We start from the raw sequence: 26,001 nt of genomic DNA, 5'->3' as shown, positions 1-26,001 counted from the left end.
ATTTTCTAGACTTCCTTTGTGTTCCACTTTATATTTGAGTGAAATCTGCAGAAAGCTCTGTGTGCTGAGAGCAATCAAGGAAAGCACCTTTGCTCCAGGCTCCGCCAGGAACAATGCCAGGACCAGTGAGGTGGTGAGATCGGAGCAAGAGAGAAAATTCCAGAAGGGGAGAGCTCAGGGGTTCGTATATGTTGGGACCACTTAGCGGGTCATTCCTCACCTGAATCTTGGGCCTCTGGGATTTGTTTTAACAGGGAGGCTATTTCTTTACGTGTCATAAGGTAGAGTCCCCCAGATTTTAGGGGTTGCCATCAGACAGGAAAGGCCCCTGGTGCGTCCTCAGTCACACACACACACATATGCTCACACACGTATGTGCACACACTCACACACACACACACACACACACACACACACACACACACTGGAAGCCAAACCTCTCTTCTCCCTCTCCTCTGAGTCTCCTCTTGGCCTGGGGGCTACCCAAGACTTCCCACAGAACCCTCATATGAACTCCTTTCTCCTGGGCATATAAAAAACATTTGTCCAGTCCTCAGGCTGGATAAAGACTCTGATATCCAAAAGCTTTCTGGGGGCAATTCTCCCACTTGACCAACTATGGGATCGTAGACATGTTAATCTCCATGCCTCAGTTTCCCTACCTGGAAAATGGGGATAATAACAGTATCAACCTCTTCTATTTATTGCAGGGACTAAGTGAATATATGAAAGCACTTAGAACAGTGTGTGGGTTAAAGAAAGTTCTATTCAAGTATTAACGATTGTTGTTAGTCATTATTCCACGATGTGAAGACAGAGGTGGGTGTGAGGAGGAGAAGTGGGAAACCAGGATGTCAGTGCCACCTGCCAAGGCCCGGGCCCCACTTTCCTCTCTGAGCTCAGCTCAGCTGAGCCTGCACTCCCTCAGGACACCTCCTAGGCGTGGAGATCCAGCCATCGCAGCCTTCTTCCTGAGACTGAGGCTGCTGCTGTCTACACTGTCCCTGCCTGACAGTGGAGTGTGGATGGGCTTCGGGGGGGGGGGCTGGGATACCCCAAAAACTGAGGACAAAAGTGTTGTGCAGGTACGTTTTTGTTCCAAAGGCCAGGAGTCCGTTTTGGGAGATGGAGAGAGGACACGGCAGAACCGATAGTCTTGGATTCCAGGGCACACTTGGGAACCGCATAAAACACAGGGTGTCTTCCCCACCCCTGCAGCCAGCAGCCTCACCTTGAACAGCTGTATGTTTGTGTGTGTGCGCACGTGTACATGTGTGCCTGCACATACATGCACAATAATTTACATTATTCCATTTAATCCCCTTCCTGAAAATTCAGCGCAGGCCTCCAAAGGATTCTCTCTGCATCAACCTTGGAGAACTCGTGGGTCCTAGGGAAACGCGCCCAGGGAGAAGGTACCTCCCTTGAAGGCAAACAGCAGCTCCCTTCCTGGGGATGTGGGAGGACTGTCAGGCACCCCAGGAAGCCACGCCACTGTGTCACTTCACGTCCCTGTGGAACTCAAAGGCGGATTTTGCACTCTATTAATCTACATCCGTTTGCACATCCCTGCTGTCAGCGTCTCATCTAGGCAAGGAGCAAACACGCAGTAAAAAGAATGTGGGCTTTGGGGCGGCTGACCCGGGTGCACCCCAGCTTTGCCACTCGTTGGGTGACCTTGGGCAAGAATCTTAGCCATTTGGAGCTCTATCTCTAAACAAGGGATGCTGATAAGGGTCCCCACCTTGCAGGTTGCCAGGAGGATCAGCAATGAGGTGGGTAATGCATGGTGCAGTGCCTGGCACACATTGGCTAGAAGGCATGGAAGCTGCTCGATGGTGATGAAGATTGCGATGATGATGGTGACATTTGGGTTCTAAGCCTAAGCTTTCTGTCTCCCTTATTAGGCTAGGAGTTTCCCCAAGAGCTGGCGGTGTTGCTTTCTCTTTTCTCCTCCTCCCTTCTAGATCCTCTCCCTGCAGCCGCTCCGACTCCCCCTGCATCCTGTGATAATTCACTTAACAGACCTAGAGGGGTGGGGCTGGAGCGCCCCAGACAACACACATTCCGAAGCCACCAGACGACTGTTGGGCTGTGCCCCCTTGAAGGGGAGGGAGTGGAAATGTCGTCTCCTTTGGGGTTCAGTCCTCCCACTGCCCTTGCCCCCCAGCCTCAGCCCTACCTCACGTTGTCATGTTTCTGGATGTAAATCTTGTGGAACATCATATCCTCCTGTTTGGCATTGATGTCTGCTTTCATCTCCATGGCAACATGACGGGGAAGGACAGACAGCAGAAGCCGCTCCTGGGGAGGGAAGCAGACGCTTTTGTCACAGCTCCTTCCACCTGCCTGGCAGTCCCCTCTCCTCCCCAGGTTGACTCCTCCACCTGTGCCCCCACCTGCAGGGCCCTGGAAAACCTCTCAGGCTTTCCTGAAACTCGTGGGGCTAACACCTGTGTGTGTTGGGGGGGAGGAGTAGGCGGGGTGGAGTCATGTCCCTAGGGCTCCCTGACCCTATCTCCCTGGGGCACCTCCGGGATCCTCAGTGTACACAGGGAAAAGCACTCCCGGGGAACCTGTAGCACTGAGCACCTGGGTTACAATCCTGGATGTCACCTGAGACTCTGTGTGACCTTGGGCAAATTACCAAACTTCTCTGGGCCTTAGGTTTCTCATCTGTAAATGGGGATGGGGTGTTGAGAGCAGTAAATGAGGTTCATTCAATCAGTGATCAAATTGTTGTTGAGCACCTACTGTTCCAGGCATCATGCTGGGTGCCAGGAGTTATAACTGTGAACAAGACAGATGGAGTTCCTCCTTCGCAAACCCCCAAACTCACAGGGGCACGGGGTACTACAGGGCATTGAGCAGGGACATGTGACCTAGGCTGGGGAGCTGTGTGGTGGTAGAGAAGGCTTCATGGGGACCAGAGGATGAGGTGAGAAGGGGGCTCCACTTCCATAGTGGGGACAGTGGCCCGGGAGGGAGGGAAAGCACACCGGCTTTGAGAAACTGAAAAGTTAAAACGTGTCAAAGAGGAGGAGGGAGAGAAGCAGGGAGTGGGGAGGGTCCTGTCAGCCAGGATGGGGTCCAGACTTCGCCCCCTTTCCGCGGTCTCCCCCGGGGCCTGCCTGCTCCAAGAGGTCCAGCTGCCTCCGGGGTGGGCGGCCTCCACGGGCAGCCTCTCCCCGTGCCCTCCGCAGTCCACGACCCACGCTGGGCTCTCTGCCGGGCTCGCTCACAGAATTCTCTTACCTGGAGCCATTCATGCTGGCTGCTGCCAGCCCCCCTCATTCTCCTGTCCCTCACTCGACACTGGGTGCCGGCCCACCCTCTCGTGTGGCCCTGAGACTCTCCTCCCTCTCCACCTTTTCTGGTGCCTCTCCATCCTCCCGGCCCCACACAGAGCACATCCCCACCTCTGTCCTCCTTCTGCTCACTCTTGTCCTCTGGGAGCAAGGTTTCCACCAGCGCCTCTCCGGTCACCTCCCGCTCCTTATCCCTTGTCCAGGGCTCCCGAGTCTCCAGCTGTCCGCCAGGAGGTCTCGCCACCACACCCCAAACCATACTCACCTTCCTGGGTTCCCTCCCCAGGGGCTCTCCTTGGCAAGTTCCCCGCCTTTGTCCATGACGCCTCCATTCTCCTGATCACCAAGCTCAAGACCCCATCCACGTAAACTGCTCTTCCTTTCCAGAACTTTCCCTCTGCCCTCAGCCCCAGGCCCTGTCCAGCACTGATCAAGCCCTGCTGATTTGGACGCCGCTCTCGGACTTGTCCTTTCTGTTCCACATCTACCTCCACCGCCCACATGGGGTTCTCATCCAACTGCAGGACTCCTGCCGCACCGTCCTAGCCAGACAGCCTCTCCTCAGCCCTCCTTGCTGCCTGGGCCCCAGCCTCCCCAGTGCCTGTCGCTCTCCTGCTCAAAACTGCCACTGCTTCCCCAGGGTCCACCAGCCACATCCAACATGGATTCCTTTGGACCCACTGAGCCCACTCCTCCTTATTTTCCACTGCAACCCAGCGCCCTCACTCCACCCGCCCCCTTCCTGTGCCGGGCCTGCCCCCTCAGGGCCGGTCTGGATGACCGGGGCAGTCTCCACATCGATTTCTCTGTCTGCAAGCTTGCCGCCTCTGATCCATCCTCCACACTGCAAGTGTGATCTGTCCAAGACACACACCTGCCCACATCACTGCCCTGCATAAAAACCTTCTCTGCTTCCTGAAGCTTCCAGGATCAGCCCATGCTCCCAGCCTGGCCTTGAAGTTCCCACAATCCGGCTCCTCCCTACCCCTCCATGCTCCCTTCCCAGCACCCCCTGAATTGAAATCTGCACTCTGCTCCAAGTAGTGTGAACCCAGAGACGCTTCCCAGGCTTCTGGTAGGTCTTTCTTGCCTTTGCCCCTAAGCTCCTCAGCTACAATCAACATCCTCACATACTGCTCCCAACCTCCTTCAGGCCAAGCCCTTCCTAGGAGGAGGGTCCCAGCTCTGGCTGCCAGCATCTCCTCCCGACCTGGGCCTTCTTTTACAGCCCCTGATCACGCTGTATTTCAATGGTCTGTTAACCTGTCTCCCTTTAGTGCGTGAAATGAGACGCCTCCCTGAGGATGGGAGCTCCGTCTTGTTCACCTCCATAGCTGACATCTCATGCTCGGGAAACACGGGTAAACTAGTGAGGGATGGTCTCCCCAGGCATCAGTGAACATGGCCATCAAAGGCCATCTTATCTTTACTGAACTCTCAGGAAACAGTCATGGTGTTGGAAACACCAACTACAGGACAGCTCTGTGAAAATACAGGACGATTAGGAGAAAGTGTGCTACAAACTGCCTAGATTCATGAGGGACCTTCCCACAGTTAGAACTACTTCTGGGGCTGAGGGCCAGGAGGAGTGGGCAGGGGGTGGCCAGGGAACAATGCTGAGTCCCCTCCTCGGGTGGCACCTAGGAGTGTCCCCCAGGGATCCCCAGAGCAGCCCGTTCCGCAGAGGGCAGGGGACGCAGAGAGCCGCTGGGCTCTGGCTTGGTGAGGAGAGCCTGTCCCCAGGAAGTGTGCATCTTGGCCCAGAACATGGTATGACAAACATATTTTCTTCCCCAAATCCCTACGGATTTGCTGGAATGTCCAGCCTGGCCAGGGCCAGAGCAAGTGAGCTGTGCTGAGCTGTAAAATGCTAATTTTACTGGAGAAGCGAGGTGAGAGGGGACACTCTCTAATGTGGAAGGGGAAGGAGAACATTGAAATCTCACGGGAGAGATGCTGGAGCCCGAGACTGGGATGAGAGAGGGGGCTTCTGAGGCAGGTAGGGGCTGAGGGGTGAGCGGGGTGCAGAGATGAGGTAAGTCTGTCAAGAAAAGACAGTGGGAGGACTTGGGGATACTGGTGGGCACGGGTTTCATTCAAGAGGCTGGACCAGGAGCCCAGACAGGGCCAAAAGAGCGTGTGGGGCGAGCCAGGCCTCCGACTAGACAGCATGAGCTGGGGAGCTGGCAAGACACGGTGGCCCTAGCAGCAGGGCTGGAGGGAAATGGGGACAGGCAGCAACTGGGGAAGGCCCTGAGAGACACTGCAGAGCTGTACCCTCTTTCTCAGCCCTCTGTCACCCGCCCGTGTCCTGTAACCCCCCTAGGATGCATGCAGACGGGGTGGTGAGACCTCTGTGCACTCAGGCGGCCAGAGCACATACACCGTGCTGGCCAGGAGGGTACAGCTGACCACTGCTGTCCCAGCCTTTGTCTCCCCTGTCCATGCTGAAAGGCAGACCTTCCATGTCCACACTTGCTGTTGGGCCTGACACAGCATGTGGCACAGGGCAGGACTCCACTAATGTCTGCTGAGGGTTTGGGGAGACGCGCAGACAGGGGAGGGAGGACCTGGTTCAGGGTAACCTTCTTTCTAAGAGCCAGGGCAAGGATGAGTCCAGTGGGAGCCCCCTAATCCTGCTGACCTGCCCACTCCCTCCCCTGGGCCTGCATGGTCCCTCAGGGCCTCCCGTCTGGGAGCTATGCAGCACCACTCTGTCTCAGAGTTCCCAGACCTCTATCTGGTTCACATGCGGGAGAGCACACAGTGGTCCTAAACCCCAAACAGGACTCCCTCCAGGATGCCAGGCAGACAGGAAGGGAACCCTGACACAGCCCCTCAGTCCCTGTTCTGCCTTTAGCCCATAGAAGCACAGGGGCAGGTCCCTCTGCCCCAGGGGTCACTGGGAGAAGCCCCCGGAGTCTGTGGCCCGTGTGAATGGCCTGCCTCCAGGCTCAGGAGCCCTCTGAGGGTGAGGTTTAGGGGGAGACAGGACCACCTTCCTTTCTCTGAACCAACCAAATCCCAGAACTGGGTACAGAGGAAGTGCCTAGTGTGACATTGTGGGTGTCACAGGGGCTGACAGCTAGGGCCTTCTCCTGCCTTAATCCCAGGTGGGAATGCTGACACTACCCCCACTCCAACTCATCAGCCCCTGGGGAGGGGTGGCAAGGCGCCTTCTTGGCACCCAGGGCCTGGGCTGCTGGGCTCGCTTGCAAGACCACAGGGGGACATTGAGGAGGCATGGGCGAGCGCAGGGCAGAGCTCTTTCTCCAGAGTCTCTCCCAGAGCATCCCCACAGAGCCAGGAATGCTGGGCTCCCTCCAGGGGAAACATTCCTCGTTGGGCTGGAACCCCCCCAGGGGGGCGGGGCTGGGCAGCTGTACTGAGCACAGCTGGTGGGGCGGCGGGCAGCTGGGCTGCGCAGGTCTTGGGTCTCTGCTCCCTGCAGCTGCGCGGGCCAGGACGGCCTCACTCACCTGCTGCTGGTTCTCCCGCTGTGAGTGGAGCCGCGCCTGGATGCACTCCCGGGTCTCCTGGAAGGCCTGTCTCTGGGAGACCTCGGCCGGGTAGTGGGTGCAGACACCCACGATGTTGGTGCAGGAGAAAATGAGGACATTGGAGACAAGCTGCAGGGGAGAGACGAGGACACCGAGCTCAGGCCTGGAACAGGCACCAGTCACTGGAGCCCCAACCCTCACCCTTCCGGCCCCAAAGCTTGGAGCCCTGGCCCCCATCTTAGCAAACACACACCTAGCTGCCAGCACACAAATGCCAGGGACACCCACATGCAGCTGGCGCTGGGAGCAGCCATGCGTAATTGGTCGGGCTCTCTGATGTCCTCAAAGCCCAAAGCTTGGCTGGCCTGTGACGGGCTATGGCCGTAGGGACACCGAGTCACCAAATAGTCATACTGAACGTGTCCACAGTACCCAAGATTAAAAGGTTAGGTGCATTGGCGATGCTGGGATGGAGCAGTATGTGTGTTGGGGATGGCAGGGACACTGCAAGGAGGGTTCTATGAGGGTGGGAAGATTTTATTTTTTGAAAGTGTGATCGAGTCCAGCATAGGACAAAGGGCTGCCCCTTCGCAGAGAAGCCTTCGCTTATTATTCCCCAGGGATCAGATCCAATGAGGCAAGTACTTGCCGGCTACCCATGAGACACGCAGCACTGTGCTAGATCCTCTGGGAATGAGAGAAGGATAAGGTCCCCGGCCAGTGGAGATCAGCGTCCACAGCGGGTCTCATCGCCCCTTCCTGGGCTTCCCTTCCTTCTCTGTGCCGGCACCCAGGCCCCCCGACAACTCCACCACACTGGCTGGCGAGCGTCTGCCATAGCCCCTGCTCCTCACTGATGCCCTTCTCTGTGCCGACTGAGACATGTGTGTGGAAAAATACCACCGCCCCTCCAGTCGCAGAGACAAGGCTGCAATTCTTTTGAAAGGAATATTTACTGAAAAGCTAAGGGAAAACACAACACAACAGAACACAACCCACAAAAGCAAGTTTACACAGCACATTTCAGATCCTGGCAATGGTGCTGTTTCATCAAAACTTCTTTTGGCAGTACAGCCCCAAGGGCATCCGGGTAAACTGCTTCTGGTCCTGCCCATGCCTCTGGGCACACAGGATTGAAGACACACAAAGATGCTCAGGCTCCTAGGCCTCACTCACTCCCCCCAAAATCTTAATTCTTAGTCCCAGCTGCAGAAGCGAAGTCCCGGTTGGCCCCTGCACCTTCTGCTGTGGCTCCTCCAGCCATCAGGAGCCCTGCCTTTGTCCTTAGTCCACCTGTCCATTGGGATCCCAAAGAACCTTCCTCTGGGACTTCAGGTGCCTGGCAGTGATCCACAGGCAGCGCCTACAATCTTCTTCCAGGGGCCTCTTTGTTTCTGGAAGCTACAAGTCCTGTCCTTGACTCAGGTCTGTGTTCTACCTGAAGGCTTTCCCTACCCCAGCTCTGAGGTGGCCCCAACCTCCACCCAGGGGCCTCAGCCAGCCCAGGCCCAGAGGCCATGTGAGCTCCATGCTGGATGTGGCGCCATCTTTCCCTGGAGACATCCTATTCCGTGTCTGCCCCCGTGCATGAATGGAAAGAGACTTTCTCCTTCCCATCTCAAAGTCTTACTCTCTCCTCAGCTGCACAATAAATGCTGCTTTTCTGGCGGAGGCACACTGAGCTCCCCTCAGCACCTCCTGGATACCCCCCAGATGCCTCCTGGATGCGCCTTCAGGGGAGGGGCAAACTTAGATTACCCCTCCACCACCTCTGCTGCCACTCACAACTCCCATAACCCCACCCCAACCCCATCCACCCCAGAATCCTACCATTGTCATTCTATGCAAACACACGGCAGAGAAAAGCCCAACCTATTTATCACAAGGAAAGAAGACCTCTGCTCTACAGAAGCAGCCGAGGAAACAAGTGGTCAAGGCTGACAGAGAACCGGCAACAGGAAGCAGATATTGACATGTATCCGGCAACAGGGAGAGGAGGGGAGCATGGGGCGACAAGAGGAGACCTCAGGGCAGGCCAGGGCATGCTGGGCCTGGGGTCAGGGGCATGTCTGGTACGGCTGGCAGGCATGGAAGAGGGTGTCCCTGGAGAGAGTATCAGGCTTGCAAGGTACTCCACGTCCTTGAATCAATAACCCAGACTCTCTGATCCTGAGGGAAAGTCCACAGAGAGAAGATGGAGCTGGGAAGGCAGACTGGAGCCAGACTGAAGAGGCATCTGAATGTCAAGCTGAGGAGGCCTGGTACAATCCTTAGACAGAGGGAGCCATGAAGGAGTGCTGAACCAAGAACAGGATAACCACACAGCTTCGGGAAGATTCATCAAGGGCCAGAGTAGCGCAGGGAGGGGGAGACGGGTCAGGAGCCTGCCGCAGAAGCCCAAAGTATGAGGGCACAAAGACCTCCGTGAGGCTGGGGGCCAGGCAAGGCGGAGCTGACTCAGAAGGAAGAGCCCCTAAGGCCAGGGAGGAAAAGGAAGAAACAGCTCATAACTCACAGTGTTAACCAGTGCAGTGACTGCGAAGGGAGACCCTGAGGACACGACTCCGGGAAGTCCCTGGGGCCCACCAAGAGAAACACCTAAATCTAAGAGCTAAAGCTAGAAAACTCCTAGAAGGAAACACAGGAGTAAATCTTCATGACCTTGGGTCAGGCGATGATTTCTTAGATATGACACCAAAAGCACAGATGACAAAAGAAAAAAATAGAAAAATTGCATGTCATCAAATTTTAAAACTTTTGTGCCTCAAAAGGCACCACTAAGAAAGTGAAAAGACAAGCCACAGAATGCGTGAAAATATCTGCAAATCATGTATCACACTCTTATTTTGGACAAACATATAAAAGCAACTAAACGGCGAAAGGATAATCTTTTCAAAAAATGGTACCAGGACAATCAGCTATCATGATTAACTCAAACCTCCCAAAATAAACAAAAATTTACTCAAAATGGTTCATAGGCCTAAATGCAAAACTTAAAACTATTAAACTTCCAGAAGAAAACATAGGAATTTGAGTTAGGCAAAGATTTCTTCTGTCAACAACAGCAAAATCATGATCCATAAAAGAAAAGAAATGAGAAACTGATAAATTAGACTTCATCAAAATTAATAACATTTGCCTTCAAAAGACACTTTTAAGATAATAAAAAGACAAGCCACAGAACGGGAGGAATTATTTGTAAATCACATATTTGATAAAAGACTTGTACTCAGAATTCATAAAGAACTCTCAAAAGTCAACAATAAGTGAGGCTGGCCTGGTGATGTAGTCATTAAATTAGCACACTCCACTTCAGCAGCCTAGGGTTCACGGGCTCGGATCCGGGGCACAAACCTATGCACTGCCAGTCGCCAGTCAAGCCATGCTGTGGTGGCATCCTACATACAAAAAATTGAGGAAGACTGGCACAGATGTTAGCTCAGGGCCAATCTTCCTCACCAAAAAAAAGAAGAAGAAGAAGAAGAAGGCAATAATATGAAAACAAACAACTCACTTTTTAAAAGAGCAAAAGATTTGAATAGATAATTCACCAAAGGAGATATAAGGATAACAAATAAGCACATAGACAGATGCTCAAAATCATTAGCCATTAGAGAAATGCAAATTTTAAAAAACAATGAGATACTACTGAACACAATTAGAATGGCTAAAACTAAATTAAAACAAAAGAAATGAAAAAATAACTGCCAATACTGGCACTGGTAAGAATACAGAGCACCTGGAACTCTCCTACCTTGCTAGTAGGAATGCAAAATGGTACAGCTACTTTGGAAAACAGTTTGGCAAGTTCCCATAAGGTTAAACATACACTTGCCGTGGGACCAGCAACCTCACTCCTCGGTATTTGCCTAAATGAAAGGAAGTTATGTTCACATAAAAATCTGTGCAGGAATGTTAATAGAACGTTGGTCATCTATAAGACGGAACAATCTACTAATAACACAACAACATGGATGAGTCTCAAATACATTATGTTGAGTGAAAGAATCCACGCTCAAAAGGCTACGTACTATATGATTCCGTTTATATGCCATTCTGGAAGAGGCAAAACCTTCGGGACTGAAAACACATCAGTGATTGCCGGGAGGGAGAGGTTGACAAAAAGCAGCAAGCAGGAGGAAATCTTTCAGGGCGATAGACCTGTTCCGTATCTTGATTGTCTTGGGGGTTACACATCTATGTGCCTTGTCAAACCCACAGAAAGGGGTTTCTACACCAGAAAGGGCAAATTCTACTGTATGTAAATGATACTTTAATAAAAAAGAACAAGAGTTAAGATCCAGGAGGGACTGGGAGAGAGAATATGAGGAGCCAGCTGGGCAGAGAAAGGGCATCCTTTTCTCTCTCTGAGGCCAGAAAGAGGGGCCAGAGTTTATTTTGAGACATGACCCCGAGTAATTATCAACTGGCTGCTGCAGCATCTCGGTCCTAATCCTCCTGGCCGCTCCCGCTGTAACCTGACTCCTCCTGCAGCCAGAAGGCCAATAGCAACAGACGGTGCAAATCCAGGTAAAACGATGCCCTGTAACCCAATAGGGGTCCAAATGGCTTTGCTAAGCTTAGTATGCCTCAGTTCCTCTCTCTCATTCACTAAACACAAAAACGGGGTGAGCGGGAAGAGAGTGCTGGGGTGTGAGAGAGGAGACTTGAGCAAGGCCGTTGGAAATGGTGATTTCAGCAAATTGGAGCTGAGAGTGAAAAACTAAGAGATTAATACATCAGACACACAGACACAGCCACCCCCCGCCAAAAAAGCAATAATCTGTGTGCCAAGTCTGAACAGATGCTAAGGCCCCTGTGCAGATCCTAATGTTAGGAATGTGGAGAAGGCATCAGTAAAAGCTGATGGAATTCTGCTTACGGCCTTCTAGGAAGGAGTTGGTTGCTTAAAAACGACCTCACACCTTGGGCACAAGTGTCCAAATGCTGACCAGCTCTTTTCTCTACTAAAAACAATGATCAATTCTTGATCCAGCCCCTTCGTAGGCCCCTAGAAAGGCAGACACAGTAATACGAAGTATAAACCCTTTTCTTACGTAAAAACTTAATTCGTAAACAACAACAGGTATCATTCACAACAGCAGGTAAACAAGACCTAATTAAGGGTTTGTTGGTTTTCCCTGTGCTGACCTCACGGGACATATCCAACCACAAGGAAAGTACGTGCGTGTGTGTGTGTGTGTGTGTGTGGGTGGGTGTGGGTGAAGGGATACCTACATGACACCAGGTGGAGTAACACGGAGACCCAACGATACAGCAAACCTCAGCCCTGGGAACAGCCTCAGCATCTGCTTTTAAAACAAGCCCAGCAGACGGTTCGGGTCCAGGTGGTCCCAGGACCACACCAGGGGACACTCCATGGCGAGAGGAGAATGTTTGGAATTCTGGTCTCTGCGTGGAAACCCAGGGGAGATGCCTGTGAATATTTACAGTTCCTGCCGGCATTTTTAAAACCCCAGTACTTCAGAAACCCAGTCTCCGGCTGCCTGCAGGCTGCAGGTTTGATTTGGCGAGAAGTGAAGTTACAGCGCTTGGTTTGTTCAGTGTCTCCTGGCGAAGGCTGAGAGAAGTCCCAGCCGCCAGCCTTGGTCTCTGCAACCACTGCTGCTCTCCTCTCTGAGTTTTCAGGGGGCCCCACAGGCCCGCTGCCATAGGCTCGCTCCTCACCAATGCTGGGTAAGGCACAGGGCAAAGAGGATTGAGGAATGAACGGGCGTGGAAGAGACAGAAATGAGTCGGGGAAGATGCCTTGGCAGTCTGCTATTTTGCAAGGCTCCTGCTCTGGACAAGTCAGCTTGCCCCTTGCAGTGTGGTTCACGGTGTGTCTGGTGGCAGTGGTGGTTGGAGAGGAATCAGAATTCCCCAGGGAGCCAGATTCGGCGATGGGGTGGGGGGCAAGATGTTCAGTTAAATTTGAATTTCAGATAAAAAACGAATCCATTTTTTTTTAGTATAAGTGTGACCCATGGAACATTTGGGACATACTTTTATACTAAAACATTACATGTTGTTTAGCTGAAATTCAAATTTAATGGGATGAATGTATTTTACCTGGAAACCCTACCAGGGAGCCTTTTCAAACCTGCCGTCCCCCAGCTCTGATGACCATCTCCCTCTTGGCTGGGCCCCAGCACACACAGGGTGACCCAGCTCCCACTCCGCCTGCCTCCCTCTTCCAGACCCTTCTCCACTCTCAGTGGCTCCTGCACAGACAGACTACAGTGCTTTCTCCTCACGTCAGAGTCTGAAATCACCTCGGTTAAGTGCATGCCAAAGCTGGGATCTGATTTTGCAAATCCATCCCCCTGGCCACAAGGGGCCAGACCACCTCAGGGTCCCGGGGGGCTGAGGACCAGCTCCCCACTACCCTGAGTATTAGGAAGGGATGAGAGGTCGTCTCCTGCAGGTGTGACCCAGGAGCCCAGCCCTGAAGACAGGCACAAGCCCTTCCTGCTCTAATCCTTCTTCTGTTTACAAACATACGAAACTAGCAACCAAATACGTCCCCAGTACCAGGAGCTGACAGCCTGACAAGAGTTCCTTCCACCTGCCCCAGATTCCATTTGTCCTGCACGGAGGTGTGGGAAGCTCAAGGGACACTGGTGGAATCTCATTATAATACAAAGTAAAATAAATCAAAGAAGGATAATTTTAAATTATATACGCTTAGAAGGCATATCAGCATGATTCCTTGAATACTGTACCATGCTCAATTAGGTCCTAAATGGCTTTTTAAAAATATATTTTTTTAACTTTTTTTTAATCATAGTGACACTTTAAAATTTTTCCTTTACAAAGAATAAAGACCGTTTATGCTTTTTTGGTGATCAAAGCCGCATTGTCTCTGCTTGGGGGCTTTGGCGATGAGGTCCTCTTTCATGGAGGGTGGCTGCTCTATCTCTAGGCTCTGGGAAAGCAGGACCAAGCTCTCTGCTCTCTTCATTCCTACTAGGGTCCTGCCCAGACGGCATCTCCCTCCCTCACCATTCTAGCTAGGATCTAGCTGCTCAGCACTTGTCAATCACTCTTGTTCCAGAATCCTCCATGAGCACACTATCCTCTATATTAGAGATCCTCATATCCTTTTACATCATGATGCTTCCCTGCTCAAAAGCCTACCATGACTCCCTATTACCACTAAGATAAAGCTCAAACTCCTGCCTGGAGTTAAGACTGTACAAAGTTCATCATAGGCCACACTGCCCTTCTCACGGCCTGCCCCACCCACCCAGGCCACTCACTGCCTCTGGAAAAGACCAATCTACAATATGATTCTGAAAGTATGAGATTTATTTAATATATTTTACTGTTACTAAAATCAATGCATGAAATATTAACAAATCGATAATTAGTATCCGCTTCATGCATTTTTAGGAAAGACAAAATAGACTAAAATGTGAAGAAAGACAAGTATCTAGGAATGATTGGTAGAGCAACTTACAATCTTCCAAACACTTTCACATGGAATATTTCGTTGCATTCTCATCGCATGCTTATAAGATAAGCAATTTGGGTGGTATCGCCTCCTTCTGCTGAAGAGGAAACTGAGGCTCGAGGTAGGAGCCCCGTCTGTGGTTACACAGCAAGGCAGCTGCAGAACTAAACCACGGATTCTCATTCCGACTCGGAGCTCTCATACTCAACTGTACTAAGCTGCTCTTTATCCCAACTTAATTTAGGTCCACTTTTGTTTTATTCTATTTAATAAAGAAACACTTAACTTTCTTCCACCCTTGTCCTAGATGCCCCAGGCCTTCTTCATAGATTCTGGTCACATAAAATGCGGCTGATTAGGGACCTACTTCCAGCCACTGCCTCCAAACACGCTCTCTCCAAGGAACTCACTACCGGCGGTGAGAAAGGCCCATCATCCATCCCGTGAGGCCAAGCCTAACCCTGCTATAACTTCCCTTCTTCACTGAGATACGCAGTCATGCGTCGCTTAATCTAATGAGAGGATGTTTTCTGAGAAATGCGTCCTTAGGTGATTTCATCCTTGTGCAAACATCATAGAGTGTACTTACACAAACTAGATGGTCTAGCCCTCTCCACACCTAGGCTATATGGTGCTAATCTAACGGGACCTCCGTCATATATGACGTCTGTCATTGACCAAAATGTCGTTATGTGGCACACGACTGTAATTCACATACCATAAAATTCACTCTTTTAAAGTTTACAATTCAGCAGTTTTTAGTATATTCTCAAGGTTGTGCAACCTTCATCGCTATCTAATTCCAGAATATTTTCAACATCCAAAAAGAAAACCCCACACCCATTCATCATTGCTTATTTCCCACCTCCACCCCCACCCCCAGCTCTGTCAGCCACTAATTTACTTTCTGCTGGATGAATTTGCCTGTTCTGGACACTTCATATAAATGGAATCATATAACAGGTAGCCTTCTGTGTCTAGCTATTTTCACTGAGCATAATACTTTCAAGATTCACCTCTGCTGTAGCATGTATCCGTATTTCATTCCTTTTTCTGGCTAAATAATATTTCATAGTATGGATACACCATACTTTGTTTATCCATCCGTCAGTATGGACATTTGGGTTGTGTTCAGCTTTTGGCTATTATGAATAACGTTGCTATAAACATTCATGCACAAGTGCTGGCAAAGACATATGTTTTCAGTTCTCTTGTGTATGCAGCTAGGAGTGAAATCGCTAGATGTTATGGACTGATGTTTGCGTCCCCTCCCCATCAAATTCATGTTAAAATCCTAACTCCCAACCTGATGGCATTAGGAGGTGGGGCTTTGGGAAGGTGATTTGGTCATGAGGATGGAGCCCTCATGAATGAGATTAGTGCTCTTATGAAAGAGGTCTCAGAGAGCTCTGTAACTCTCCTTCCCTCTGTGAGGACACAGTGAGAAGATGGCCATTTATGAACCAGGAAATGGTCCCTCACGTGATACCAAATCTTCTGGTGCCTTGAACGTGGACTTCCCAGCCTCCAGAACTATGAGAAATAAACGTTGTTTAGGTGACAAGCTTATGGTGTTTTTGTTATAGTAGCTTGAATGGACTAAGACACTGGGTCACATGGTGACTCTATGTTAAACATTTTGAGGAACTGCCCAACTATTTTCCAAAGTGGCTGCACCATTTTATATTCCAACCAGCAGTGTACAAAGCTTCTGACTCTCCACATCCTGTCCAACATTTGTTTTTGTCCGTCTTTTTTATTATAGCCATCCAAGTGGGAGTAGGGTGGTATCTCTGTAGTTTTGATTCCTTTAAATTTTAAAGCAAATAGCGACAATAACAAGTGAGAGAATTTATTCTGTAACTTGAACAGCAGAGCCTTTAGAGAGAAATGGTCACACAGTGCACTTTATTGTTGTCATCTTTGGTTACTTATTTCTAGGAAGACCCCAGATCCTGTGTAAGCATCCAAAAGAGAAACAACAGCTTTCACATAACAGTACTTACTTGAACAGGATAGCCTCTTAATTCATTCAACAAACACGGATTGCACACTCAGTACAGAGCACGGTGCTGGGGGGGCTGGCCACCTGGCCCCTGCCCTCCAGGATCCCCAGTCTGGTGGTGGAGTCCGGCATATGCACAGAAGCAGCTGACAGGACACAAACTCTAGTCTTTGCACTCTTTAACCCCAAGACAGTTCCATAAACACTCAGTTTGCAAAACAATATGGCAGAGGAGATAATACTCTTAATATAAAGAGTGTTTTATAAATTAACAAGAAATAATAGAATTTAACAGAAAAATAGGTAATGTAGATGACTAAGCTATTCAAAGAATACAAATGACTTACAAACACGTGGTATGAAAAAATGTGAAACCTCACTAGTAATCAAAGAAATACACATGAAAACAATATTTTGCCTATTAAACTAGGAAAGCTTTTGCTCATGGTAATAACATTGGCAAGAATGCAACAGAGCAGGCATCCTCCTACACCATCAGCACGGATGTGAACTGGTACAACCCTTCTGGCAACATGTATAAAGAGACAAAGATGCTCATACTCTTACTGGACCCAGTAAGTCAGTCCCCTCCCAGGCTCTGTGCTACAGAAACTCAGTAGTTTGTGAAGGGCTTTACATCCAAACAGGATTAAAAAATTTAAGATGAGGAACAGCTAAATGCTGAACAATTGGAGGACAGTTAAATAAATTATGGTGCTTCAATACTCTGGAACATGTCGAGGCCTTTCAAATGTTCTATTTGAAGAAGATTTAACATCATGGGGAAATTTTCAAAATATAATGTCAAGTGGGGGGAAAAGAGAACACAGAATTGCATAATCAGCATGATCCCAATCTAAAAATATATATATATGTTAGCAGGGGTAGAATGTCTCTAGGTGGTGGGATTATAAGTATTTTTAATTTTTTTTCTTTAGACCATTGAATGCTTTCCAACTTTTCTATCATATGTATTACTCTTAAAAGAGAAAAATAAATCTATATTAAAAAAGGGGAAAATACATTTTTTTCACTCTGAGCATGGCAGACTAAAGGAACTCCTCATCTAATAGAAGAGATAAGATGAGAATTCAAATGCCTATAAAACCAGAAAGCGTAAGTTGACTGGGAAAAGAGATTCAAAGCAGAAAAAGAAGTCACGTCTGGGCAGTGGGGACTAAGAAGGCTTCACAAAGAACTGTCTGGAGATGGAACTTGCAGTGTGAGCAGGATGCGGGCAGCCCACATTAGAGTGGAGGGGCACCCAGGTGGCAGAAACGACATGAATAAAGGGGTGGAGGGAGAAGACTGCAAGGCTGTGGGCAACACCAGAAATTCAGAGCTGACTGGAACAGAGCCAGCAAGGGGAACTAGCCAGAGACGAGGCGGGATTCACGGCTGGATCACAAAGGACATCCATGTCAGGGCAAGGAGCTGGCACATGACCCAGAGGCATTAAAAACTCCTGGAGGCTGCATTTCCAAAAATAAATTGTATATTAATTTTTTAATTTATAAAATGTGCATTCATTAGAGAAAATTTCAAAATCATGGAAAAAAAATCAATTTACCTCCCAAAGACAGCCAGTGCTAACTGGCTTATCCCTCTTTCTTTTTTTTTTTTTAATCTACTCACGGTTTTTTGTTTTTGCTTTCATGAAGCTGTGATCTTACTATTTATATAATTTGGTATCCTGGTTTTTTTCACTTAATGTTATAACGTAAGTATGTTCCCATGTTATTACAACTTCTAGTGCTGCAAGCTTTCAACAGGGAAATGGGATCAGAGCTGCACTTCAGGAAGATTAATTTGACAGCTGGGAAGGAGGCAGCGAAGAGGAAGGTGCTAGAGGAAGAGAGACCAAGAAGAGAGCTGAGGAGATCACACGGATGAGAAGGACCAGACCCTGCGAGAGGTTAGGGGCGGTGCAAAGGGAAAGGCGAGCAGTGTTTGGCATCCCAAGCAAGGCATCTGAGATGTGCAGTCTCCAGGGGCAGGGGAGGGCTTTGGCTCCTGATCCACAAAGGGAAGTCCAGGGAGGGACTTGGGGCCGTGAGCTCTTGAAATGCGGCTCATCTGAATTGAGATGTCCCCTAAGTGTAAAACATACAGCTATTCTTTTGTATTAACTACATGTTGAAATCATATTCTGGATACATTGGGTGAAATAAAATGGAATGTTAAAATTAATTTCATCCATTTTTTTTGTGGGGGAGGGACTACGGGATAAGTTAAAATTATGTACGTGTCTCTCATTCTATTTCTGTTGGACAGAACAGCTATAGAACAAAGGGGAGGCAAGGCAAGAGGGACCTGGAGCATGGTGGACAAGGGACAGACCACAGGCTGATTGGCAGAATATCACTCTGGTGTTTCGGAAAATTCAACAATCAGTGAATTGACCTAGAGCCCCACCGTTGGGCCACAGAGAGACTGGCCTGCCTCTTTGCCCTATAGGTTATTTTCCAGAGGCTCAGACTCATTCATCTGCCAGGCTCAGAGCAGATGTCCATGGTGCACCTCATGGCAGCCACTCCCTCCTGCTTTTGGGAGCATGAAATATGGAGGAGAAAAGGGACAGAGGTGTCCGGAGGCTGAGGCTCAATCATAAGATCTTAAGACAAGAAGGATGGGGATCAGGTACAGACGGAGGTATTCGGACTGTGTGGATAGTCCATCAACCTCTCTAGCATGTCATGAAACCTGGGGGCTTTGGGAAAGTATATGAATTTAAAATCACAGGGAGAAGGGGCAGCCCAAGAGCAAGGAATTAACATCTGGAGGCAGCACAGTGCAGAGAAAGGACTGGGGACTTAGGAAGCTAAGTTGTCATTCTGGATTTGCCAAAAAAATCTATCACTGCGGCTCTAGGCAAGTGACTTTTCCTCTGTGGACCTCAGCTTCTTCATCCACAAAACCAGAGAGGCAGCGGGTGATGGCCATGGTCTTTACCACCTGGGATAGTCCACAGAGTGGCCACCACCTGGGTCTCTAGCTGCCCAGGGGGGACAGGTGGTCCTAAGCATACCACTATGAATGGAGGCGCCATGCACAGGATTTTCTGAGAAATTCCTGACTTCAAATATTCTGTCCCCAGTTCTCCAGAAATGCAATGAAATGCTCAACATTGCAGCATATAAGCTGCAGCTTTAAGACAGCAGGTCACACCTGGAAGTCATACAAAAGTCTCCCGTCTGACCCATGTCCATCTGTAGGGAGTCGCAGAGGAAGTTGGAGTCCTTCAGAATCTATGCCAGGCAACGGCCGCCCCTGACTCACCCCCCAAGGTATGGGAATCATAGGTCCAAAGCAGTGTGGGAACACTGACACACTCCCACACAAACTAAGGACACCAGTTGAGGTAGAGCGCACGGGCATGATGGAGAGGCTGGCTCAGTGGGAGTACCCTGGAAAGGCTTTCTAGAGAAGCCGGAGGGTGGCTTTGCCCACCATAAACCGCTTCTCATGCAGTTCTCTGACCTCTGGGGTAAGGGAGAGTTTGCTTAGTGGCCTGGCAAGAAGTTTTGTGGGCTAGAAGTTTATTTATAATCTGAGTGCAAATGAAGTTTCTCTCCTCCAAAAGTCTCATGTTGGAGAACAATTATCCAGCACCCCCCTCCCCAAGCTCTCCCACCCTCAGCTTCTTCCTCCCCCTCCCAGGAAAGTCAGACAAGCTTTCATTGTTCTAGGTGAGCAATAGTGACAGCTGAGGATGATGCTGGGCTGTGTAGGTGGAGGGAAGGGGCTGACAAATGCTGGAGTCAGATTCACGGGGGTGGGGGAGAAGAGAGCAGCCCCCCAAACACTGAGTTCTGGTTTCCACCCTGCACAGGTGAAGTGTGGCTTTCCTTGTGCTTTCCCCACCCGCCAACCTTCACCCACCCACACCTCCTCTCTCCCTCCAGTCCTCACCTCCAGGGCCCATTTTAGGTCTGCTGAGTTTGGAAGGAAAAAAGAAAACACAAAAGAGAAAGTGGCATTGCCACCAAGCCACTTACCTAATCTCAACCTGAGTGCAGAGTATATATGCGGCTGTGTCTGTCTCTGCAGCAGGCCTGGGTACCCTGGGGACGACCCTGGACAGAGGGGCACCCTGGGGCTGCTCCCGCTCTGTCGGCTGCCTAGGTGGGGATTTGAGGGCTCCAGAGGTTATCCCAGAGGTTGCCCGGAAAGAGAGGCAGGGAGATAGAATGGAAGGAGCACTACGTTGGGAGTCAAGGGACCCAGGCGCTAGCCTTGTGTCTTTGGCCAAGTCACATAGCCTACTGGAATCTCACTGCCTTCATCTGTAAAATGGAGCTAGGGACACCTGCTAATAAAATACTGATGCAAACACATGACAAGTGTAAAGCAACATAGGCTGGGCTAGCGTTGCCATGAGTGGCTTGGAACTAGATGAAGGCCCCACAGGGGCTGGCCATGCCTCCTTGTGCTCACTATTGTTTCCCCATCCTCCAGGACGGAGGCTGACTCATCGCAGGCCCCAATAAATGCTTGTTAAATGAATAAATGGATGAAAAGGAAGTTAAGAGCTGCAGGGCACTTTCAAGGCCTTGAATATTCCAGCTCACATCAGAAGATAGTCCAGACCCCAGGGAATCTTTGCCTCTGACACTAAGCATCAAGCACAGGGCAGGAGAGGGGGTTACAGGACCCCCATCCAGGGGACGGCCATGGCCTACCTCAGAATTAAGTGAACCACAGATGTGACCAAGGAAGATGGACAGATGAATGTAGTGCTGACTGCCACGGCGGCCAAGGGCTTGGAGAGGGTTTCTATCAGAGGGATGAGACAAGTCCACGTGTCCCTCTGAGTGGGGTGCACAGCTCTGTCAGGCTGGGAACTAGGAGACTTGGCTGTAGTCTGGGTGAGTCCCTTATGGTCTGGCTGACCTTGAGCATATCACTAGGAAACCCCTGGAGGCCGAGCCTGCGAGGAGCAATGAGAGAACGTGGAAATGAGGCTCGTGGCAAGGCTGGGGGAACGGCAAAGAACCTCGATTATTGCAGGGCCAGCCCTTCTCCTCACAGGCTGGGCCACCTCAGCAAGTCCTCTGGGTCCCATGAGATTTCTTCCTACGTAAAACAGGAGACTGTGACCCCATGGCTCTCAGCTGCTTCCCAAGGGCCCTGAATCTTGGGACTATGGGAACCTTCTCTGCAATGTGACTCAGCATCCCAGAGAGAAAACCAAGAGCTGGCCCTGGTCTCCACTCACTCCTGGGTGTCCTGCTAACAGGGGCAGGAGGGTGGGCAGGAGGGTGAGCAGGGCTGGCACCAAGGCCAAGGGCCCAAATCATGGGGCATGAGGAGTGACAGTTAAGTCTTCCTCCCCAGAGCCAATGGAGATGTGACCTGGGTGCCAAGGGGTGAGTCATTAAACCAACCATACTGATGCAAGTCTACAGAGAGCACCCAGTGGGGAGAGCGTGGCAAATGTCTATTTGTAGACTGACCCTCCCTGCACACTCCTACACCCCAGAAACATACTCTCAGCTTCAGGTCCATCTGGTGGGTTGTAGATTATCATATCAGCAGCTCTCACCACATCCCTTTAGAGTAGATAATTGAGATTAACCTCTTTATTTTAAAGCTATTTTTTTAAAGGCTGTGGCAGAGACTGTTAGTTGTCCACCTAAATTTATTCTGCCTTTCTTCCAAAACAATACACAGTCACTGGGCACATGGCTACCCAGCTGGAGTATTTCTTAGCCAACCTTGCAGCTAGGCGTGATCACGTGACTACGCTCCCATCAAAGGAGTATGAATGGAAGTGATGTGTGCAAGTTCCATGTCATCTCCCTTTCCATCATCAGACAAGCCCCTTGCCCCCTGGACCAGCACCTTTTTTACTTTCTTCTGGGCTAGAACATAGATAGGCCCCAAACCCAGCTTGGACCATACAGATGAGGATAATGTCTTTGTGGGTGGTGGAGCAAAGCCATGGAATTGGACCAGGTCACTTCGGGACTATTAACTTAGAGAGAAATATACTCTCAGCTTAAAGGCATTATATCTTGCCATCTCATTGTTACACAGCTTAGCCTTTATCCTAACTAATATACCTGCAAAGAACAGAGGTTTCTAGATCTGAGCATCCAACGGCAGCTGATGCCATCCTTCCTCCTCCTCTCCCATCACTTGCTCCAGCACAGGAGGGAGAAACCACAAGATGCAGAGCGCTCTGATGAGGGAAGGCAGGAGGGGGTTGGAGGTGTGAAAATGGGGAGGCCACTTCAAACACACTTGAAGGTTTCCGAAGCAGTGGTCCTGACAAGAGCTGGGCCCAAGCCCAGAAACCAGACCAGAGACAAAGCAGACAGAGTGGCTGGATTCACAAGGGCGGAAGGAAGTATAGTGGCCGCACTCCACAAGGTAGGAAATGGAGGAAAGAAGGAGCGGGCTCTGCATTATCTCAAGGAGCTGGAGCATGGTGTGGGGAAAGAACCTGGGATCTGGTGTCAGAAGACCGGGGATGAGGTCCCAGTCCAGTCACTTATTAGATGAGCAGTGTGGACGGAGTAACTTCCCCTTAGTAAATAAGCCTCGGATTCTTCTCCTATAAAATAGGGGTGATACTACCTACTTCTCAAAGACTGTGATAAATGACATGGGGCAATAATATAAAATGTCAGAAAAGCAATTATTCTTCCATCACCTATCTGGGTTTAGATATAGTGAAAGTAAGAAAATGAGAACCCCAAGCAATCTATCCCAGTTCCCAAGGGGAGTGGGGAGGATAAGAACACCGATGGGTATCTGTCGCCTGTCTCAAAGCCCCAGGAACGGTGCTGGGTGCTTCCCCAGAGCATCTCCCAGGAAAGTGACCAGTGACCAGACCCACAAGGGGCCTCGCCTGGAGCCTTGGGGCATTGTGCACCCCCAGCCAGCTTCTCTCCCCAGGCTCGTAGGACAGGGCAAGGGCTGGGGCAAGGCTGCTGCTCCCCCGCCCCTGTGGGCGGCACCCCCGAGGGCTCTCCCCATGAGGGGCAGAGGCCTCCAAAGGTGGAGACCACCCCTACTGGAGAAGGGGCCCCTCTTCTCTGTCCAGTGGCCTCTACAGGCTCTTGCCTGGGGATGACAGGCCTCCACCAGAAAGTCGACACACCCTTTACCTAGAAGGAGAGAATTGGAAGGTGTCTGGGGAACCCCTGCCTTGGGAGTGAAGGCAAAGATAGGAGCTCCCAGCAAGCTGACAGGCTGGCCAGCTCAGGCAGTGGAACTCAGTGTCCTGACTTTCCCTCGGCATGTCCACACAGCGAGTGCAGGAAAGCAAAAAGGGCCTAGTGCCTGCCTCTGGAGGGGCGGGGCCTCAGGATGCTCTTCAGCCGGGTTTGGGGGAGAGGGAGGGACTTCCAGGGAGGGCAGCAAAGTCCCCGAGATCTGTAGGGAGATGAGAAGGAGGGCTTGGGACCCCCTGTCCAGCAGTTCCCCTCTCGTCCTTGGGCCCTTTTTCCTCCTTCTCGTCTACAATCAAGTTTCATGCTTTCTTCAAAACAGTCTGTGAATTGGGGCAGGAAAGTGAACTCAAGCTCAGGCCTCGCCTGGCCCAGAGGCTGCCCCTGTCGGCCCAGCAGCACCCTCTGAGGAGCCCATCACCAGACCCTTCGCCTCTCAACATGCCTGGCCCTGCCCCGGGGCATGTCCTGAGCCTGTGTCTTCTCCTGAAGGGGGAGTTCCCATGCCAGCCCAATGCCTCCGCTCTCACCTCAGTTCACCCCTATGTTGCCTGCTAAAACATCGGCCCCTCTTTGTCCCCAGTGCTCACATACACCCCAGCCCTAGCCCCAGTCCCACAGAGGCGAGGCCACCTCACCCCTCCCCAAAAACTCAGGAGCAGCACGCTCTGCTCTGATCCCCAGAACGCAGGCAGAGAGAATGGGCATTTCCCATGAACGCTGCAGGATCCAGAAAGCATCTCGCTGCCCTATGGGGCAGCATATCCCCTCTGAATGGCATCCCCATTCTGAGCGTGCCCAAGTGAGAGGAGCCAGGCGAGTCCTTTTTCCTCCCCACCTGGAGGAAGCAGAGTCCCTCCCAGGGCTCAGAGTCCTCAGAAAGCCAGACTGGAGTGGAAGCCAAGCCAGCCACAGCAGATGCTCTCCATTCCCCGGGCCACGTGCATGTGCCTGAGACGACAGCATGAGAACATGAGAGGAGAGGAACACAGCAGCCTCCCTCCCACCAAAACCACCAAGTGCCCTGCCCAGACCAGCAGCAAGGGCAGGAAAGCTCAACCAGGCTCGCAGCTGGCAACAGGACCATTCCCGACAGACTGCTGTGGATTGAGGTCTGCACCAAGGCAGCTGCGTGGAAAGGAAGCCTGGGCTGGGCCCTCTGTACTCCCCTATCTGAAGCAAACATCACTCCCCTGATAAGTCAGCTTTGCAAGCCTGAACGTTTGTCAGCTGAGCTTTCTCAGAGAAAGCCACAGCTACAGAAGAAAGCAGAGCCTGGCAAAGCCACCTTGAAGCCCAGGCAACCTGAACCCTGACAAGCAGAGCAGGGCACTGCAACACTCGGCCACTGGTTCTCTCCTGGTCAGTGAAGGTCCTTATCCGCTGTGGGAATCAGCCACAGCAAACTACCCCCCAACAGCAGCCAGTAGCTCTCTGGGTGCAAGGACCATGGCTCATAGAGCCTCGCACCCCACAGTGCCCCACACATGGCAAGTCCTTGATGAATGTTTGGTAAGTAGGGGAAAGGGCAAACTCGTCAAGGAGTGACCGGCTCGTCCTACCCATGGCCATTTCCAGGCAGCCGATATGTACACAAGGAACACAGACTGATCTGACCTCAGCATGAGCCCAAAACAATTAAGAGAGGAAGTCTGCTACAAATCATCCAGTGCATTCCAAACCATCCAGTGCATTTAGAAATCCTCTGCTGTTTTGTGTTTTCCATGCCACTGGCTTCCTTGCTGAATGCAGCTAACTCGATTGACACCCAGAGGGATAGAGAGCTCTCCTGGAGCCTACCAGTCTCAGCGGGGCTGCTCCAGGAGCCACATCAGGACTGGGAGGATGAGGGCTGGGGGACGGGCAAACTCTCCCCACCCCACCCCTAGGGTCTCACAGCAATGACGACCCCCCTCCCCGCCCCACTTCAAGGGCCCTGGAGAGTTGGGGCAGGAGTCCCGTGAGCACGTCAAGTGCTAGCATGAGCCACCTAAACTCAATTGCCCTTGTCAAAACAAACCACTCACAGGGCTTCCATCACTGACACTTGCTGAGCTGTGGAATTTAGCCAAGAGGCCAGGGCCCCCCCAGGTAGCAGGGGACCAGGCACAAGAGAAACCACACAAATAGATGATGAAGAGTGAGACGGCTGCATTCAGACTGTGTTCAGGCTGTGGGTGGGGGGCTGAACAGGGTTTGGATGGAGAGGGGAAATTTCCACATGAAAGTGACAGCCCTCGAAAAATCATGGTATGGCTGGGGTGGTGAAGAGGCCACCTAGCAGGATCAGAGAGTGACAGCTGATAATGCTGCATATGCCAGTGGCCCAGATGGTGAACCACTGTCTACCAGGATGGGAGGCTTGGCTTGGTAACACAAGCAATAAGGAGCCACTAGAGGTTAATGAAGGGGGGAGTTTCATGATGAAATGATATTTAATAACAGCTACTGTCTATTGAGTACTTACAGCAAGCAGGTATAACCTCATTTAATCCTCATGATAAACCTATGAAGTGGGTGCAATTAGAATTCCCATTTTACAGACAAGGAGAGT

The 26,001-nt window shown here is 50.8% G+C and overlaps 1 protein-coding gene across 2 annotated transcripts in view; it reads right to left on the bottom strand.

Moving 5' to 3' along the window:
• Positions 1-26,001, bottom strand: part of ADCY5 (adenylate cyclase 5) — a 150,462-nt gene that overhangs the window by 60,350 nt on the left and 64,111 nt on the right. For both annotated transcript variants that reach the window (XM_070583751.1, XM_070583750.1), the window contains exons 2-3: positions 6,788-6,937; positions 2,183-2,304 (exon numbers count right to left, since the gene is read on the bottom strand). In XM_070583751.1, the coding sequence (XP_070439852.1) occupies positions 2,183-2,304; positions 6,788-6,937 (272 nt within the window). The remainder of the gene's footprint in view (positions 1-2,182; positions 2,305-6,787; positions 6,938-26,001) is intronic.

The sequence above is a fragment of the Equus przewalskii genome, chromosome 18 (assembly GCF_037783145.1).
Source record: "Equus przewalskii isolate Varuska chromosome 18, EquPr2, whole genome shotgun sequence".
Lineage (NCBI taxonomy): Eukaryota > Metazoa > Chordata > Mammalia > Perissodactyla > Equidae > Equus > Equus przewalskii.
The sequence above is the reverse complement of the archived record's forward strand: the minus strand, read 5'-3'. Positions and strand labels throughout refer to the sequence as shown.